Genomic DNA, 21,139 nt, shown 5'->3' on the forward strand with positions numbered 1-21,139 from the left:
AGAAGAAACCTGTCTTCGCAGAAAACAACAATAATCAAAAACAGCGAAGATGACGCAAAATAACGGAAAAATAAAAAAGGAGAAAAAAGAAGAAACAACAAAAAAATGGAACAAGGAAATAAAAATTGCAAAAATGTGCACAAGAGAAGAAAAAAAACAAAAATTATGTATATAAACAAAATCAAAAAACAGAAAAAGACGACACAAGAAAAATGCAAAAAATGGATTAGTTAAGATGATTTTATTAAGGTGATATGACTCGACACAGCTGTGTTTCGGCCCAACGGCCTGCGTCAGGAGTCTGTTACACCATGTATGTATTCTCTGGAAATATAAGTTCTTGTAGGAGATTCAATAAAATTTATTCAATAACACTCTACCTTTAAAAAGGCTGTGTGCGTGGTTTGACCAACAATCGTTATGTAGAATTCTAGTGTGGAAAGTGTATCTATATCTTGTTGAGCAGAGTTTCAAAGCTACTGACGTTCACTGGCAGTAGCTTTGAAACTCTGCTCAACAAGATATAGATACACTTTCCACACTAGAATTCTACATAACGATTGTTGTCAAACCACGCACACAGCTTTTTTAAAGGTAGAGTGTTATTGAATAAATTTTATTGAATCTCCTACAAGAACTTATATTTCCAGAGAATACATACATGGTGTAACAGACTCCTGACGCAGGCCGTTGGGCCGAAACACAGCTGTGTCGAGTCATATCACCTTAATAAAATCATCTTAACTAATCCATTTTTTGCATTTTTCTTGTGTCGTCTTTTCTGTTTTTTGATTTTGTTTATATACATAATTTTTGTTTTTTTCTTCTCTTGTGCACATTTTTGCAATTTTTATTTCCTTGTTCCATTTTTTGTTGTTTCTTCTTTTTTCTCCTTTTTTATTTTTCCGTTATTTTGCGTCATCTTCGCTGTTTTTGATTATTGACGTTTGATATACTTCACTATGAGGGACGATATCACTCCAAGTTATATCATATAATGTGCTGCAAACCCCCTCTAAATGCAAGAAAATCCTGATTGAACTTAACAGGTTGCATGCTGATATCTCCTCCAAGAAACTCACATAGGGAGAGGAGATTTTTGGAAATTTAAAGCACCTTGGGTGGGAGAGGTGTATCACTCTGAGGGGTTATCTAATAGTGCAGGAGTGGCAATCCTATTCCAAAAGGACAAAGTGGGAGGGGTATGGAGAGACAGGGATGGGAGAGCAGTTGCATTAGAACTAAATTTGGGAGGTCTCTTGATCTGCTTGGTTAATTTATATGCACCTAATAATTGCACTTTCTACACAGTGCATTCACTAAGCTGCGGAGATGGACCAGTTTGCCTGTTCTTCTAGGCGGAGACCTGAACTGGGTTTTGAATGACCGTCTCAATTGGTCTGTGCCTGCAATGGTTCACAGTCTCTGCATGACCAGGACTATACTTACTACTCAGCGAGTCATAACTCCTATTTTTGTATAGACCTGTTTCTGGTGGAGCATCAGATATGCTCCTATTTACCCTCCTGTTCTATTCCTCCTCAGCTGACTGTTTCTAGGCAGGATAGAGAAGGGGGAGTCCTGAGTGGCATGCAGCTGAAACATCTGCGCATGGCTCTGTACCGCTCATCGAGGGCAGGCATTGGCAAAGGCTTGGGAGCTGGTTCGGAGACAGCCTGAGAAAAAGTTGGTGTCAAAACAGAAGCAGGATCCTGGTTGTCTGAAGACTGGCGCACTGGCACCTCCACGAAAGAGGGGAAGCTATCCTCTCGATACCAACGCTTCTCGGGTACTAACAATGCCAATGCCCTGGTGCTCCCAGCACCATGCTTCGAAGGGGATCGAAGCTTGTGCTTCTTTGGCTTCCTTTGACAGTCCCTTGGCACTGATTGGGACAACATCAAACCCGTGTGCTTCCTCGTTGTCGGGATATTTCATCACCTGATTTTGAGAGAGGTCATTCACTGAGAGGAAATGACTTCAGATACCCGGTGCTATTTCTCTCAATCGCTGAAAAGCACTGCTCCGCTCAGCTGCTGGTTACCAAAATTCCAGTGCGGCTACTGGCAGGCATTCTCATAAGTCAAAACACCTCTCTCTGATGCTAATTCTAAATCACTTTATCCAAATATACTTTCTTTATATATAAGAATTAGCACTTATCTTCACTGGGCGTTTTCTAGCAGGTTCGCTGTACAGCGAGCTCCTGTTTCGCAATCGCTTCATTAGGAGCTGAACCCCCAATATCAATGCCCTGTAAAAAGAAAAAGCTCTTAGTGCTATGCGAAACTACAATTTTCCATCCCATGTACTCACATTCTCTTTGCTCTACTGTCTTTACCTCTTGCAGTGTCGGCTTTTTTTTCTGTGTCTGCACTGCTATTCTATACTGAAAATGGCGCCCATCAGCTGATTTTATGTTTCAACGGTTTTTATTGATGACAAAGCAAAAAGTACAATTCCACCGTAACATGGCAGTGTCAATACAATTTTACAGAACCTAGTGGGATAACACTTCAAAAATACAGCATTACATACAGCCATCAATTTTTATAGAATTTGTAATCCTCCCTCCCCCACCCATTTCCTATACTTGACGGTTTTACTAAATTTACCATATAACATTACCGTAAACCTTTTTATGTTAACCACTAATAAACCACATAATCCAGGAGTTTTCTCTTACCCTCCCTCCCTATTTCAAGATCTCATGTCTCCCCTTCCACAGCCCACAGGGTCTGGACTCTTATAACCCCATGGTCCTTGGCCAAGAAATATAGGGAATGGTTCAATCAAACATTTGGTTATCACTCTACTAACATTACCACTGATCTAATATGGTCCTCTCCCTCCCTCCGGACCATCCCTAGTCTTCCCCCTTAACTTTTGATCCATCCAATTATCTAATTAAGGTTCCTTGTATCCTGCCCATCTTCCATTTTTATTCCCCCCCCCCCCCCCACCCACAAGTCATCAGCATTAACACTTACATCCCTAACTAATGTAACAGCAGACATACCACAATACTATCAAAGAAAAAAAAAAGAAGGGGGGGGGGAGAGGCAAAAGGGGAAGCCTCCTCTATCCCTCCACGCACATGGAGTATCCTACACATTCTAAATATCACTTCAGAGTGTCCCCGCCTGATCTGTATCACTATTGTCCAGTATTGAGTAGCATACTTTGCACTCTGTGTGGGAGGGAGTCAATATACACACCCCATATTCCTTGAAATAACTTCCACCTCTTAGGTGTGCACTTTGCATACCAATGCTCAAAAATCATCAAAGCATGCAACTTATTTCTCCATGCCCAAAAGGACGGTGTTTCTTCCCTACCCACACTCCCAGGATTACTTTTTTCCCCCAAATCCTTGCCTTCCTCAACAGTGATGTATTTGTTCTGGCAGGTAGATGGTATGCTTCATAATAATCTAATAATATGGCCTATGGAGACAGTAGAATTACACAGCCTGTTAATTTCTGCAGATACCCACACACTGCCTTCCAAAAAGTCTGAGTGTGAGGGCATTTCCCACAATGAATGGTAGAAAGAGTTTATTCCCTGTTTTGCATTTTTGGCAGATCGGTGAATCTAATGCCCCTATTTTAAATAAGCGTTCTTGCGTAAAGTATGCTCGGTGGATTACATGAAACTGACATTCTCTAAGGGCCGCATTCATTGATATTTCAGGTATTCTCTTTATTAACTTTAATAGGTTCAGCCTCACACCCAATTCAGGGGCCCATCTAGCAACCAGGTCCTCAAACATCCTTTCCTGCGAGTTCTTCTGGATTGCTGCATGTAATCCTGATATTGAAAGGCTTTCGTCTCTAAATTTTTCAAAAAAGCCCTGCATCTTATTTCCTAACGACGGGATCAGGGCCTCTCTTTCCAATGATGCTATATAATGACTTAATTGCATGTAGGTCATCACATCTCTACCTTCTACCTTCCCAGCTGTCAGAAGTACCTCTCATGTGTGCATTTTACCATTGTCATCTAAGACATGTTGCAATATAAGCCCCTTGGCCGCCCACCGAGTAAAACTCGCATTGTCATCCCCCAGGGCCAAAGACAAGTTTCCTTTAATCGGGAGTTGGACAGATACATTGGCCCGCCCTCCCAACAATCGAATCAAAAACTTCCATGTCTGTCTCATTGCTCTCAACAACCTACTCTGTCTTAAGTCTCTCGGAAGTGACTTTTGCGGGCAGTGCAATAGGGAGAGGATGTGCCAAGGAGCATAGTATCCTGTTTCATACCCTCTAGGGGTATATCTATCTTGTTCCAGTATCCACTCTCCCAGGTGTCGGAGTAAACAGGCATAATTGTAGATAGCTAAGTCTGGGATGCCCGTTCCCCCATACTTCCATGCCCCTACTAAGTACTTAAACTGCATTATTGTTTTTTTCCCCCGCCCAGCAAAAAAGGAAATCATTCTCTGCAGATTTTTAAGATCTCTCCCTAATACCTTAAAAGGCAGTAATTGGATTATATACAACCACTTGGGAAACAATACCATGTTAAATAATTGAATTCGTCCATGCAGCGAAAGAGGCAAGGTTTGCCAATGGGTTAATGTTCTTTTACAGTGATCCAATAGAGAATCCATATTTATTCTATACAGACTTGTTGTGGTTCGGGATAATTGTATTCCCAAGTATCTAAGGAGTTGAATTCCCACTTTACTGGGAAGGTTCCCACCCATCCAGCTCTTACTGCATGCTCTGTAGTCATCGCTATAGTTTATCTAAGTTCAGCGCAAATCCTGAGTAATCCCCATATTCTTCTAGGCACTCCATTAACGTAGGGACTCCATTAACGTAGGGACTCCATTAACGTAGGGAATGACCTCTGGGGGTCTACTAGATGTACTAATAAATCATCTGCAAATGCTGAAATTTTAAAGATATTTCTCCCTATTTCTACTCCTCGAATCTCCCCATTACTCATGATTTCCCTAATTAGTGGATCCACCGTTAATACAAAGAGCATAGGAGAAACCATACACCCCTGCCTAGTTCCATGATGTATGTCAAATTCAGGGGAAAACACTCCATTAACCAATACCCTAGCCCTAGGGGATCGATATAACACTTGTAAGGCCTCTAAGAAATACCCCCAAAACCCATACCTCCGTAACACCATAAACAAAAACTCCCAATATACGCGGTCAAATGCTTTTTCAGCATCAAAACTGACCAAGAGGGATGGTATCTTGGCTGTCTCCACATATTCCATGGAAAGCAAGAGCCGCCGCATATTGTGTGCTACCGTGCGCCCCGCCACGAACCCCACCTGATGCTCACTCATCAAGTCGGGTAGCACTCTAGCCATTCTATTGGCAAATATCTTTGCAAAGAGTTTCAGTTCCATGTTCAACAATGATATTGGTCTATATGAGGATGTGCGCTCCGGATTCCGCCCTGGCTTCAGCAGCAACACTATCTGCGCCAACTGAAGCGATTGCGGTACCCTTCTATCTATTATAAACTATGAAAAATATGCTTGTAATGTCGGTATAATGGAAGGGGATAACAATTTGTAAAACTCTGCCCTGAATCTGTCGGGGCCCAGGGCCTATAGAGTGCATTTTGTTTAATGGCCAACTCTACCTCCTCTAGTGTTATTTCCCTATTCAACTTATTAACTTCCTTTGCGCTCAGGTTGGTAATTGCAGGTTATCTAAATACATATCCCCTGCCATGGGTTCATTAGATGGTCTGCCATATAGTTTCTGATAATATTGCTAAACACTTCCGCTATATCTCTATCGGTGCGTACCAGCCCTCCGCCCTCTGTCTCCACTTGTGGAATAATTCTTGAACCTCCCACTTGCTTTATCAGACGCGATAATAGCTTACCAGCTTTATTACCATGTAGAAATAATTGGTATTGATAATATTTAACTGATTTTATTGCTCTCTCGTGAAGAAACTCATTTAAACTCGTTTGAAGAGTCAACAATAGTGTACATCTCTGGGGCGTAGGATATTTCCCATATTGGATTCTCGCACTGCTCACTTGTTTTTCTAAATGCAGAATTTCCCTATCTCTTGTTTTCTTTTGAAAAGAAGAGTATGCTATTATTTCTCCCCTCAATATGGCTTTGGCCGCTTCCCAATATAATATCGGTTGTTGTTGAAATTCTGCATTATGGTGTTGATATTCCTCCCATGCTTTCAAAAGATGGTCTCTAAACAGAGGGTCTTTATAGAATCTCAGGGGGAATCTCCACATATATTGCTGATCCCTCCTTACCCCATATTCTAGTGTATGCCATACAAATGCATGATCCGATAACCCATAGGATCCAATTCCTGCCTCTCCTACTTTAGAGAAAAGTTCCCGAGACAATAGCCACATTGAGCCTGCCAAGAGGTGGGAAAATGTGGGATACAAATGCAATAAATAATAATAATAATAGCCAACAATCTGTTCTAGATTGCGTTCCATGGGCCTGGAAAGATGAGTATAGTCCTTTCAGTGGGATGTAATGTTCTCCATATGTCCACCAACTCCAATCTGGAACATATCCTTTGAATGCCCTGTCCAGATTGTTGTCTTCCCTTACTGTTGTTCTAGATTTATCTTGAGATGTATCATGCACCCATGTTAAAATCCCCTCCCATCACCACAGGTAGGTCTCCCACATAGTAATTTTACTGATTAGTCTCTTCACCCACTGCTGATTATAGACATTTGGGCTATATATAATACATAATAATAAAGGTGTTTTATTAAGCATTACCTTAAGTATGAGAAATCTACTTTGTGGGTCTTTCCATGTCTGTTGTATCTCTATATCTAACCCCTTCCTCAACAAAACCATTAATCCCGCTTTACGTCCCACTGCGGGTACCTCTCTACCTGACCCACCCACCAACAACCCAAATTTATGATGTTCTGTTGTCGAGAGCTGGGTGTCCTGCAGAAATGCAATATCTGCCCCATGCCTATTCAAGTCTCTCAATATTTTCTTCCTTTTAATCGGCGAGGACACTCCATTAACGTTCCAGGATATAAATATAATCACCTTCATGTTATCTTACCCACTTTAAGGTTATCCCCGATTCTTAATATCGGCACTGTTTGAGAGCTGTCCCAGCCAGCAGCCCCCAACTCAACTTTCTCCTCGAAGCCTCCCCCTCTCCCCCCCTCCAAGGATAAGAATGAAACAACAACATGGTCAACAACAACCTGATTCCTTTGACGACTTGCTCCTCCCCCCCCCCTGCAGACCCCTTTTCTTTGGTGTTGTGCTCCCGTCCCTCTTCCCCTCCCTCTACCTCCCCCCTCCCAAACCCCCCCTTATCTTTCCATGTCCCATCATTACTCTTGATGGACAGGGGTCCGTGTGGGTGGTTCTCCCGATCTCCCTCTCCCCCCACCCCCCCCCCCCCCACCCGACAATGATAACATTCCCCTAGTACGGCCCATTCTTAACATAACGTAGGCCTTCCGCACTTTAGCATCTGTATAAGCTTCTATGATAATCATATACATTTTGTATTGGACCATATTAGATATTACTTTTTATTATATCAACTTCAACTGGTAAATACCTTTTCATATCCTGCTCCCCCCCCCTTACAACTCCAACACAGTATATTGCTCAGCATTCACTCATATAGTAACATAGTAGATGACAGCAGAAAAAGACCTGCACGGTCCATCCAGTCTGCCCAACAAAATAACTCATATTTGCTACTTTTTGTGTATACCTTACTTTGATTTGTACCTGTGCTCTTCAGGGCACAGACCTTATAAGTCTGCCCAGCACTATCCCCACCTCCCAACCACCAGCCCCGCCTCCCAACCACCGGCTCTGGCACAGACCGTATAAGTCTGCCCAGCACTATCCTCGCCTCCCAACCACCAGCCCTGCCTCCCAACCACCGGCCCTGGCACAGCCCGTACAAGTCTGCCCAGCACTATCCCCGCCTCCCAACCACCAGTCCCGCTTCCCACCACCGGCTCTGGCACAGACCGTATAAGTCTGCCCAGCACTATCCCCGCCTCCCAACCACCAGCCCCGCCTCCCGATATCCACCCGCTATCCCCTCCCCTTAGCCAACTCATACCTCATCTTTCCTTAAGTCTCATACATCCAATCCCCCCTGTTCCCTCTCCCTCCCCCCCTCCCCTCGGTAATAGTTTGCCCATACAATTGACCATTCCTAACAGAACTTAGCCTTCCTTCTTTAGTATCCTTACATATTACTACTGAGAGCATATACATTTCATATAGAGCTGCTTATTCATCACTTTTATATAACTCACTCCGATATGCATATACCTTCTCATGTCCTTCTTCCCCCCCTTTCAATACCCTCGCTGTGTATATCCATCAGGTATTTCATCCACTCATTTCCATCCACTCTCCCTCCCCCATAAACAGCTTATTTTTCTTTTTTTGTGCCAAATTCTAACACACCCAACCTCTCATAACTGTTTCACTTGCCCCATATATTGCCTGTATCAATGCCTTTAGTCCAGCATTGCAATATTAAATAGAGTTGCAGAGTAGCTTTTTCTTTCGTTATACCATCCACTGCAGCCGATTGCGATGTAGCCTCCAAAATCATATCTCCACTCTCCCCACTGCAGTAGATGTCTCCAGCATGGTTTCTCTATCTTTCTCCTGTATCTCCCTCTCCACATTTGGCACAATTTTCAGTCAAGTAGTTCTCAGTCTGTGGTTAGCTCTTGTTATGCTATTAGCCCAAGCATGCAGGCTACCCTTGTAAAAGCACCCTCGCTGCTTCCAGAGTGTCGAACACTTGTGCCTTGCCATCCTGAAATACCTTCAGTCGGGCTGGATACAGGAGCGCAAATTATATATGGCGCTGATGGAGCTCCTTACAAATTGGTGCATACGCCTTCCGCAGACCAGATACTCTGGCGGAGAAATCCTGAAAACACAGGATGTTTTTATTTTCAAACTGTAGCTGTCCTTTCGCCAGTATCGCCCTCAAAATTTTTAGTTTATGCGCATCGTTTAGAATTTTACATATGACCACCGCGGCCGATCCTCTGCTTTCCTGCGGGCCGGAGACGATGCGCTCTTTCAATTCTGAGGGATCCTGTACGCTGGTGCAGCCCCAAGGCGGTTGTCAGCCATTTTTCCAGCATGCTTCCAAGCTCAGCCTCCGGAATAGACTCGGGCAGCCCCACCAGCCTTAGATTTCCCCGCCGTGAACGATTCTCCATATCGTCTGTTTTCTACTCTAAGGCTTTCACTTTGTCTTGCAGGGTGTCCGTCAGTTCTTCCAGCTGTTTTAGTTTGTCTTCCAGATCAGAGATGCACTGCGTGCATGCTGTAATTTCGCTCCTCAGCGCTTCCACATTCCATCTACATTATCTAGCTTCGCCGCGAGGTTTTGTAATTTTTTGTCCAGCGAAGCATCTATAGCGTGGGTGACCTCTGTAACAATCTCGGCCACCCACGCGGAGCTCACCGAGGACGGGCCTTTGCCGTTGCCGGTCGCCATCTTGGTTTCACTTCGGGTTGGTTTGTCTCTATCCCGGCGGGCCGTTTTTGTGGTCATCTGAGCGGGTATCAATTTTCCAGAGCCACCAACTCACTCTCCCTCCTATTCTGGTCCTCGGGTAATTTTAACAAGCGTGGTAGAAGACGAGTTTGGGGATTGGGACCGGGAGCTCCCACCACCGACGTCCGCTTTCTTAGCACGACATCACGTGACCCTCATCAGCTGATTTTAAAACGCGGAACGCCATTGGCTTTATCCAATCAACTGATAATAACCAATTTAAAGGGGAACTCCACTTGTGTTTGATAACATTTCATATTTTACTCTTTCCTAGCCTTTTTGAGGCTCATAGACAAGCCTTCCATTCCACCCTACTGTTAATTCCAACCGGGACCAAAGACCCTAATCTGTATATCCAGCGTTGTTCTTTTTGTATTAATTTCCTGTCCCCCTCTTATCGACTCCGGTATATGATCAATAACAGTACACCTGTAATCACTGAAGTTACGGGATTTCTCTATGCTGTGGGCAACCATTGGAGCCTCCGGACATTTATATTTTAAGTTATGCTTATGATCACTTAATCTTAATTTTAGTGCGCTTGTCGTTTTCCTGACATATATTTTTGGGCACGTACACATTAATATGTAAACCACATGAGTGGTGTCACAGTCTGTGTTAAACCTAAGCTGATATTTTTTCTTGTCGGGTGGATTGGTAAAGACATCCCCCTGGGTCATAATTGTACAAAATTTGCACTTTCCACAGGATTTATGCCCCATCCCAGTGGTGTGCTGGAGCAGGCTCTCACAGGCTCGCAAGAGCCGGTTGTTAAGTTTTTAAGAATTTTGGGAGCCAGTTGTTAAAGTAGGGCCCTCCATGGCTACTTTAACAACTGGCTCCCAAAATGTGGGCTTGGGCCCCCTGCTGAATTATCTTTTAATTTGTTGGTGGGGATGCTGAGCCCTGCCAGCCAAGTAAATAGACTACTGCTGCTCCCCGCTCCTTGTTTCCAGCTCTGGGCAACAGGCTGGGACTTCTCGAGCATGTGAGAGAAGTTCCAGCATGCTGCTCAGAGCAAGACGTTGGGAGTGGTGGCAGTCCATTTATTGGCTGCCAGCAAGGTATGCCTAGCGTGCCCGCACGACGGGAGGAAGGAGAGAGAGGCAAGTGTTGCTCCCCCGCGTCCCCCCCCCCCCCCCCCCGTGCCACCCCTGGCCCTTCCAACTGCAGAGATGGCTACGTTCAGAGAAAGAGCCTGTTGTTAAAAATTTACCAGCACACCCCTGCCCCATCCCCTGATCCATATCCTTATGTTTTGGTTTCGGGTATATGCAATCCTTAACTGTTGATTATGGAATACTGTGTGCCATTTGCAATTATTTTCCAATGTTTTTTGATTATTTGTACCACCTTGCTGTTCTCTTGTGTATATCTCATCACACAAGTCTGCACTTTATCTTCAATGCTCTCCTTTCTGTTTACTGTCTGTAATAGCTTCTATCAACATTTAAAAGGAGTAGCCATGGGCGTGACATGCGCCCCTTCGGTTGCTAACCTATATATGGTACACTTTGAGAGCAAATGGATAAGAAACAACCCTTGGGAGACATGTATCACTAAATGGTATAGATATATCGATGATATTTTCATGCTGTGGGAAGGAAAAGACCAAGGGTCCATCGAGCCCAGCATCCTGTTCACGACAGCGGCCAATCCAGGCCAAGGGCACCTGGCAAGCTTCCCAAACGTACAAACATTCTATAAATGTTATTCCTGGAGTTGTGGATGTTTCCCAAGTCCATTTAGTAGCGGTTTATGGACTTGTCCTTTAGGAAACCGTCTAACCCCTTTTTAAACTCTGCTAAGCTAACCGCCTTCACCACTTTCTCCGGCAACGAATTCCAGAGTTTAATTATACGTTGGGTGAAGAAAACATTTCTCCGATTTGTTTAAATTTACTACACTGTAGTTTCATCGCATGCCCCCTAGTCCTAGTATTTTTGGAAAGCGTGAACAGACGCTTCACATCCACCTGTTCCACTCCACTCATTATTTTATATACCTCTATCATGTCTCCCCTCAGCCGTCTCTTCTCCAAGCTGAATAGCCCTAGTCTCCTTAATCTTTCTTCATAGGGAAGTCGTCCCATCCCCGCTATCATTTTAGTCACCCTTCGCTGCACCTTTTCCAATTCTACTATATCTTTCTTGAGATGCGGCGACCAGAATTGAACACAATACTCAAGGTGCGGTCGCACCATGGAGCGATACAACGGCATTATAACATCCTCACACCTGTTTTCCATACCTTTCCTAATAATACCCAACATTCTATTCGCTTTCCTAGTCGCAGCAGCACACTGAGCAGAAGGTTTCAGCGTATTATCGACGACGATACCCAGATCCCTTTCTTGGTCCGTAACTCCTAACGTGGAACCTTGCATGACGTAGATATAATTCGGGTTCTTTTTTCCCACATGCATCACCTTGCACTTGCTCACATTAAACGTCATCTGCCATTTAGCCGCCCAGTCTCCCAGTCTCGTAAGGTCCTCTTGTAATTTTTCACAATCCTGTTGCGATTTAACAATTTTGAATAACTTTGTGTCATCAGCAAATTTAATTACCTCGCTAGTTACTCCCATCTCTAAATCATTTATAAATATATTAAAAAGCAGCGGTCCTAGCACAGACCCCTGAGGAACCCCACTAACTACCCTTCTCCATTGTGAATACTGACCATTTAACCCCACTCTCTGTTTCCTATCCTTCAACCAGTTTTTAATCCACAATAGGACATTTCCTTCTATCCCATGACCCTCCAATTTCCTCTGTAGCCTTTCATGAGGTACCTTGTCAAACGCCTTTTGAAAATCCAGATACACAATATCAACCGGCTCCCCTTTGTCCACATGTTGTTTACCTCCTTCAAAGAATTGAAGTAAATTGGTCAGGCAAGATTTCCCCACACAAAAGCCGTGCTAATTTGGTCTCAGTAATCCATGTCCTCGGATGTGCTCTGTAATTTTGTTTTTAATAATAGCCTCTACCATTTCCCCGGCACTGACGTCAGACTCACCGGTCTATAATTTCCCGGATCTCCCCTATCAGTACTCTAGGATGAATACCATCCGGTCCAGGAGGTTTGCTACTCTTCAGTTTGCTGAACTGCCCCATTACGTCCTCCAGGTTTACCGTGAAGTCAGTAAGTTTCTCCGACTCGTCCGCTTGAAATACCATTTTAGACACCGGTGTCCCACCCAAATCTTCCTCGGTGAAGACCGAAGCAAAGAATTCATTCAGTCTCTCCGCTACGTCTTTGTCTTCCTTGATCGCCCCTTTTACCCCTCGGTCATCCAGCGACCCAACCGATTCTTTTGCCGGCTTCCTGCTTTTAATATACCGAAAAAAATTTTACTATGTTTTTTGCCTCTAATGCTATCTTTTTTTCGTAATCCCTCTTGGCCTTCTTTATCTGCGCCTTGCATTTGCTTTGACACTCCTTATGCTGCTTCTTGTTATTTTCAGACGGTTCCTTCTTCCATTTTCTGAAGGCGTTTCTTTTAGCCCTAATAGCTTCCTTCACCTCACTTTTCAACCAGGCCGGCTGTCTTTTGGACTTCCGTCTTTCTTTTCTAATTCGCGGAATATGTATGGCCTGGGCATCCAGGATGGTATTTTTGAACAGCGTCCACGCCTGTGTACAGTTTTTACTTTCTCAGTTGCCCCCCTAAGTTGTTTTTTTTTTACCGTTCTTCTCATTTTATCATAGTCTCCTTTTTAAAGTTAAACGCTAACGTATTTGACTTTCTGTGTACAAGTTACTTCAAGGTCGATATCAAACTGATTATATTATGATCACTGTTATCAAGCGGCCCCAGTACCATAACGTTACTCACCAGATCATGCACTTGTGTACTGTTATTGATCATATACCGGAGTCGATAAGAGGGGGACAGGAAATTAATACAAAAAGAACAAAGCTGGATATACAGATTAGGGTCTTTGGTCCCGGTTGGTATTAACAGTAGGGTGGAATGGAAGGCTTTTCTATGAACCTCAAAAAGGCCAGGAAAGAGTAAAATATGAAATGTAATCAAACACAAGTGGAGTTCCCCTTTAAATCGGTTATTATCAGTTGATTGGACAAATCCGATGGCGTTCCACATTTTAAAATCAGCTGACGGGTGCCATTTTCAGTATAGAATAGAAGTGCAGACAAAGAAAAAAAGCTGACACTGCAAGAGGTAAAGACAGTAGAGCAAAGAGAATGTGAGTATATGGGATGAAAAATTGTAGTTTCACACAGCACTAAGAGCTTTTTCTGTTTAAAGGGCATAGATATCGGGGTTGAAGCAATTGCGAAACAGGAGCTCGTTGTAGAGCGAACCTGCTAGAAAATGCCCAGTGAAGATAAGTGCTAATTCTTATATATAGAGAAAGTATATTTGGATAAAGTCCATCCAGTCTGCCCAACAAGATAAACTCATTTACATGGTATGTGATACTTTATATGTATACCCGAGTTTGATTTGTCCTTGCCTTTCTCAAGGTACAGTCCGGAAAAGTCTCCCCAGCACTGTTCTTGTACTAAGTTCTGAAGCTAACGTCGAAGCCCCTTAAAATTTACACTCCAGCCCATCCCTATCTATTCAGTCACAATCAGGGCATAGACCGTAGAAATCTGCCCAGCTCCCATTTTATTTCCCAATTACCGGCGTCACCACCCAATCTCCACTAAGATACTGCGGAACTATTCCTTCTAAACAGGATTCCTTTTGGGCTCATTTTCGAAAGAGAAGGACGTCCATCTTTCGACATAAATCGGAAGATGGACGTCGAAACCCGATTTTGGACGTCCCCAACTGCACGCCATCACAAAGATGACCAAAGTTCAAGGGGGCGTGTCAGAGGTGTAACGAAGGTGGACTTGGGCGTGCCTAACACTTTGACCCATAATCGAAAAAACAAGGACGTCCCTGACGAACACGTGGATGTTTTCACCCGGACGTGTATTTATTACGAATAAGGCACACAAACATTGCCAGAGAAATATTTATGTATGTATATATTCTTTGTCAGTCCCTATACACATACATATTGTGTATCTGAATTTTCAAAAGGCGTTTGACAAGGTACCTCATGAAAGGCTACAGAGGAAATTGGAGGGTCATGGGATAGGAGGAAATGTCCTATTGTGGATTAAAAACTGGTTGAAGGATAGGAAACAGAGAGTGGGGTTAAATGGGCAGTATTCATGACTCTCCTGGGACAGAGAAATATCCAGAGTACCTGAATGTAACTCACCTTGAGCTACTACTGAAAAAGGTGTGAGCAAAATCTAAATCAATAATTTGTCTGAAGGAGGCACTTTGACAGGTGTCCACAATCATCCTACTTCTTTCTGATTCTGCAGACTGGATGTTCCACGCCACATCAGACAAATTGAAATCTCCTAACAGTAGCACTTCCCCTTTCATACCAATCTTTTGAATATCTTCTCTCAGATCCTTGTCTAACTTCTCCGTTTGTGCAGGAGGTCTGTAGATAACCCCGTGTGGATACAGGTTCCGTCTTCTCTTTCCAGGACGATCCATAAAGCTTCTTCCTTTCCCCAGGTTCCCCGCATTTCAGCTCCTCTGATACCATCTCTCACATACAGCGCCACTCCTCCACCTCTTCGGCCCTCTCTATCCTTCCCAAAAGATTATAGCCCCATATGGTCACATCCCATTCATGGGAATCGTTGAACCACGTCTCTGTAAAAAACAAGCCACAGTCTGAACCAAAGATTTCAGTCCCTCCCCAAGCTTGTGGAATGCTCTCTGTGCTGTAAACTTGCTATTGTTGGCCAGGTCATTTGTCTCCAGGTGTATTATAACATCAGCGTTTGAAGCCTTGCTCTCTTCTCGGATCACTTTCAGTATTTGGTCAGTACATCTTGCAGCTGAAGATCCTGGAAGACATTTCACTAGGTTGGAACCCCTGAACTGTGTTCCTAAGTTAATGCCTCTGATAATGGAGTCTCCGATCACTTTGACTCCAGTTGCCCACAGTAAAGTAATAAATGCTTTAGGAGTACGATATTTGTGGGTGTTAGACTGGGGAGGTTGTTGGGGGGAGAGATGGGTGAGGAAAAGGGGTTGTACGAAATGTTAAAAAACATTTTCTTGATGGAAAATGTAACGGTGAATTTTAGTTCTGTTATGCTTTTCTGGGGTGGGACGTGGAGGGATAAGTTTGTATAGCCTGGAGTTTGGCTGTGCTGGTGGATGGGGGGTTGGGGAGGGGGAGGGGATTTAACATAAAACAGAACCAGGACACTGTACCAGTGATTTCACAGTGAGAATACTGAAAGGTAACTTTAAAACCATACAAGAACGTAAGACCTTTGAAGTCAGAATGATTGAATATTTTAACACCCAACAGAAAGGACTTGACTTAAGGATTTGAGGTTCCTAGCCCATTATAAACCATAAAGCTGTATGTCTTTGTTGATCACCCTCCCCTCACCTATCCAAACCCATCCTGTTAGAATATCAATGATATGCTTTGATGTCCCCATGCATACCTCCGACCCACCCCCATCCCCCCACACTGTCAGACTGTCATAGTAATGCTTGAATGTTTTCACTTATATACACTGTCAGCTAGCACATTTGCTTATTTCCGATCTGAGGAAGACGGGCAACCTTCGAAAGCTAATCAAGAAATGTATTAAGTTATGTCCAATAAAAAAAGGTATCATCTTATTTTCTTTTCCATGTTTTATTTTGTTTGATTTCTATTGATAACCTTAAGAGTGGACTAACACGGCTACCACACTCCTCTACATAAAACAAATAAAGTGAGGTTAAACTGAGCTTTGTTTATGTAAGACTACACTATTTACTAAGGGATAACAAATATATGTTCACGATTGCTTATTTGTTTGCTGGTTCCTAGCATTGTAATATTTATGCTACACTTGTTTCAATAAAATACCTTCATAAATTAAAAAGATATAAGCATTTTTGAAGGTCATTCCTTTGTTTTCATACTAGAATTGGTAGTTTCACCTAAAAAAATGCTTTGATATTCATCTTACTCTGCTCTCCTTTACATTCTGTTTCAGGGTCTTTGTAAGCTGGGCTCTGCTGGAGGCACCGATTATGCCCTGCGTCAGTTGCTGAAGGATCCACTGAAAAATTAGCAATGCAATGTAGAAAGTAAGTGGAGTATAAATTGGCTGGCTCTTTTCCATTCTGTTTTTTTCCTTCCTTTCCTAATGCTAAGGCCTGTATGGTAACTGCCCTATTCAGATCCTCATATTTCAACCTTTTAAGAGCTGTGAGATATAGGAAGTTTATGAAAGACTTCACATTGATTTTGATAACATATAACTAAGAGTAACATTGTTCAGACTTGAAATCTGGTATCTAAGGGGCCCTTTTACCAATACCAATACAGCTTTTGCTACTGATTATGGGCTAAATTCTATATATGGCACCTGAAAATTCTGCACGGAAAAAAATATACTTAGGCATATTCTGTAAAACACGCCTAAATTTTATAGAATAGGCTTAAATATGCTGAGCACCTCTCCATGAGACCAAATGTAGTCACTGCCATTAATTCTCTAAGATACTCTCCCATATATTTAGCTGAAGTACTTCCCCAAGCTTCAAAACAACTTGTGAAATGCAAAAAGTGTTGAAAGGGAAAAAAACCTTGGTTCTCTCACCTCCACCTGTTGCAAAAAGCCTACAGGGTGAAAAGGATTTTAACAAGGGTAAACACTCATCATAGGCATAAAAAAACCCTTTCAAAAGAATTATTTAAAACTCTAATGACTTAGCACTCAAAGGACAGAGTGCTTTGAAATAAATCACACCGACTGTGGCCAAAGCTTTGCTGTCTCAAGGCATGACCAAACTTCTAAAAAAGAAAACATTGAAAAACCCACTTAGAATAAAGCAGTGAACTAGTGAGAAAAACCCCCCTCATATTAAAATAAGGCTTTAACCAGAGTACTTGCCAGCGTTTTTCATGCACAAGTGTTTTCATATCACCAAGATCCCTCAGTCATGGCTGCACAATCGCTTCCTTAAACATTAAGTTACCTGACATCACTTCCTGTTTGATGATTACATTTAAGTCTCTCAGATGTACAAAAACACAGCGTGTCATTTCAGAAAAACTCTTCTACTCGATCTTAAGTACATAAGTAATGCCACACTGGGAAAAGACCAAAGGTCCATCGAGCCCAGCATCCTGTCCACAACAGCGGCCAATCCAGGCCAAGGGCATCTGGAATTTAAACCTATTGGTTTTTCTGTTTTCAAAGTGAATATCCAATACTGTCCTCTCTGTAATAACACTCTCAGTCGAGCTGCACATCCTTCCATCATATGGTCAATCACACACTCTCAAGAATGAAAAGGAATGACTCGTGCTCAATTGGAGGTGAAAGCAGCCATCCTGGAGAGAGTGGGCTGCACCCCAGAGGCCTATCGGCAGCAGTTCTGGAAGGGTTTCATGCAAGCCAAAGAAAACCTCAGGAGTTTCTTCTACCGCCTCAAGGAGGTTGCCTAGAAGTGGCTGCAGCCAGAGGAAAAGACAAGCCTGGAGCAGTTCTTGGAAGGGTTACCACTGCCTATGAAGCAGTGGATGCGGCTACACCCCAAACTGTCCCTAGAGAGTGCATTAGAAGCAGCTGAAGCCGTCCACCAGGCACAGCCAGAAAAAGAATCTAGTAAAGAAAAGAAGCGACCTGGGAGGAGACGTGAGAAACCTGGACCGGACACCCTGAGGGATCAGAGACTACCCTCCAGCCAGGGGTCTCCAAGGAAGGGGTCAGAGCAATGGAGGCACCCTCATCCCCACGAACATACCACGCCCCTTTTTCCCAGGCAAGGGAAGAATACTCCTCTTCCTGTTTCAGATGTGGAGGAAGAGGTCATATGACTCCAAGGATACAGAGGAGGGTGCTATGGATGTGAATTTGGTGGCCAATCATGATTGCAGTTTTGTGGAAGCTGCTCAGCCAGAAACCAGAAATTGTGTGCTACAAATGTAGCTAGATGGGCACACGTATCAAACCCTCGTAGACTCTGGCAGTGTCAAGACCCTTGTCCAAATAGAAGTACTCCATCGTTCATAGTTGAACTACGAATGAACTGTGACCCTGGCCTGTATACATGGAGACACAGGCAGTATCTGACAGCTCAAGTGTACAACACCTGTGGGACAAGCTTCATCTGAAGATAAGTCTTGCCACAGCTATCATACCCAGTGGTGTTGGGGCGGGATTTCCCAACTTCAGCGCCATCTTTTCCAGAGATCTTCCCACTAGAGGACCTTTGAAAACCCAAAGTTGCCAAAACCCCTCTACCAATGGCAGTTGGAGAAACTTCAGTGCTCTATGAATTTAGGGGCAGTTGTAAATGGAGATCTGGAGTAAGAAGACAATGACAGGTTGGACAACCCCAACCCTTTGAATGTACTACCTGAATGGAGTAGGAACGGAGTATGGAGAATTTTCAAAAGGGTGGCCCAAGCTAGGGTGGTTGCAGTAGATAGAGGGATCCTGGTTGGCCACGAGGTTCCTAAGGTAGCACCCCCTTATTTTGTGGTAAACAATGACCTGCTGTATAGGGTGGCCAAGGGAACCCTGGAGGGGGAAGAGGTAGAGCAGCTATTGGTCCTACTATAGGCAAACACAGAAGATAGTGGACCTCTGCAATTGAAAAACCAAGAAAAGAACACAGCGAAGGTGACAAGATGGATGACGCCAAACAAACTTCTACTGGACTCAGAAAAAAGTTCACAGCAAGAATGTGAGCGTCACTGTTCTCGAAGCGCTTCGAGAACAGTGACGCTCACACTCTCATCAAGAAGCTTTGAAGTTTTCTTTCTCCATTTTCCTAAGGTGGTGTTAGAAAAATTCAGTGTTTGCACAAGACTCTCCTTATGAGAACCAATAGCACTTTGCCATACAGGGACTCCTGAGGCAGGCCTGAACGGCCGAAACACGACTCGTGTCGAGCAGTTTTTTAAGAATAAACTCTTGCTGTGAACTTTTTTCTGAGTCCAGTAGAACATAGTAACATAGTAGATGACGGCAGAAAAAGACCTGCACGGTCCATCCAGTCTGCCCAAGAAGATAAATTCATATGTGCTACTTTTTTTATTTGTACTGTCCTCTTCAGTGCACAGACCGTATAAGTCTGGCCAGCCCTATCCCCGCCTCCCAACCACCACAGACCGTATAAGTCTGGCCAGCCCTATCCCCGCCTCCCAACCACCAACCCCGCCTCCCAACCACCAGCTCTGGCACAGACCGTATAAGTCTGCCCAGCACTATCCCTGCCACCCACCACCGACTCTGGCACAGACCGTATAAGTCTGCCCAGCACTATCCCTGCCACCCACCACCGGCTCTGGCACAGACCGTATAAGTCTGCCCAGCACTATCCCCGCCGCCCAACCACCAGCCCCGGCACAGACCGTATAAGTCTGCCCAGCACTAGTCCCGCCTCCCAACCACCAGCCCCAGCACAGACCGTATATGTCTGCCCACACTAGCCCCGCCTCCCAACCACCAGCTCTGCCACCCATTCTAGGCTAAGCTCCTGAGAAGTTTGTTTAGCGTCATCCATCTTGTCACCTTCGCTGTGTTCTTTCCTACTATAGGCAAGTCATGCAGCTTAGCCCACAGTCACCTGGGAGAGGAGAAGACCCATGAATGGATTTTAGCCCGGTTCTTCTGGCCCAGGGTATTTAAACAGGTAGAGCTCTTTTTCCAGTCTTGCCCAACCTGCAAGCTGAGTAGTCCTGTGAGGGTCCCACCTGACCCTCTCATGCCCATGTCCCTTGTTGACACCCTGTTTGAAATAATAGCAATGGACTTTGTGGGACCCTTGGAGTGCACCACCCAGGGCCATAAGTATATTCTGGTTATTTTGGATTATGCTAGAAGATATTGCATTGCGGAACATGAAAATTACCATAGTGGCTAATGTGCTGTGGGAAGTCTTTTCCCAGATGGGAATCCCAGCAGAAATATTGACAAAACATTTACTGTATGTCCAGAGTTATGAATCAAGTCTGTGCCTTGCTCAAGGTGAAAACTTTACGGACATCAGTATATCATCCACAGACAGATGGTGTGGTGGAGCGCTTCAATAAAATATTGAAACAGATGCTGAGAAGGTTTGTGGTTGAAGATGGGAAGCACTGAGATTCCCTACACCCATATGAACTGTTTGCCATCTGGGAGGTGCCCCAGAGTTCAACAGAATTCTCTCCATTTAAACTACTATATGGAAGAAGGCCTAGAGGAATCCTGGATGTGGTCCGGGAAGCTTAGGAAGAGGAACCCAGCCCAGGGAGGAATTTGGCTGAATATGTGCTCACCGTGCAGGCGAGACTAAAGAAAGCAGGTGAGACTGCCAGGCTGTGCCTGGAAAGGCTCAAGTGGAGCAAGCCCGAGCCTATAATCAGAAGGCTGTTCAGTGAGCTGAGGGAGTCTTTGTCCTTCTACCCTCTTCCAAAAGTTAGTTGTTTTGCAAGTGGCAAGGTCCTTATCAAGTCGTGGAAAGGACAGGACCTGTCAACTATAATTAACAAGAGGGACACGGCAAAAATCTCCAAAGAGAC

General features: G+C 44.0%; 1 protein-coding gene across 1 annotated transcript in view; it reads left to right on the top strand.

The window, feature by feature from the left end:
• Positions 1–21,139, top strand: part of LOC115482645 (protein unc-45 homolog B-like) — a 249,113-nt gene that overhangs the window by 109,938 nt on the left and 118,036 nt on the right. Inside the window, 2 exon segments of the mRNA XM_030222599.1 lie at positions 16,614–16,662; positions 16,665–16,707. Of these exon segments, the coding sequence (XP_030078459.1) occupies positions 16,614–16,662; positions 16,665–16,707 (92 nt within the window).

This window comes from Microcaecilia unicolor, chromosome 13 (genome assembly GCF_901765095.1).
Source record: "Microcaecilia unicolor chromosome 13, aMicUni1.1, whole genome shotgun sequence".
NCBI lineage: Eukaryota > Metazoa > Chordata > Amphibia > Gymnophiona > Siphonopidae > Microcaecilia > Microcaecilia unicolor.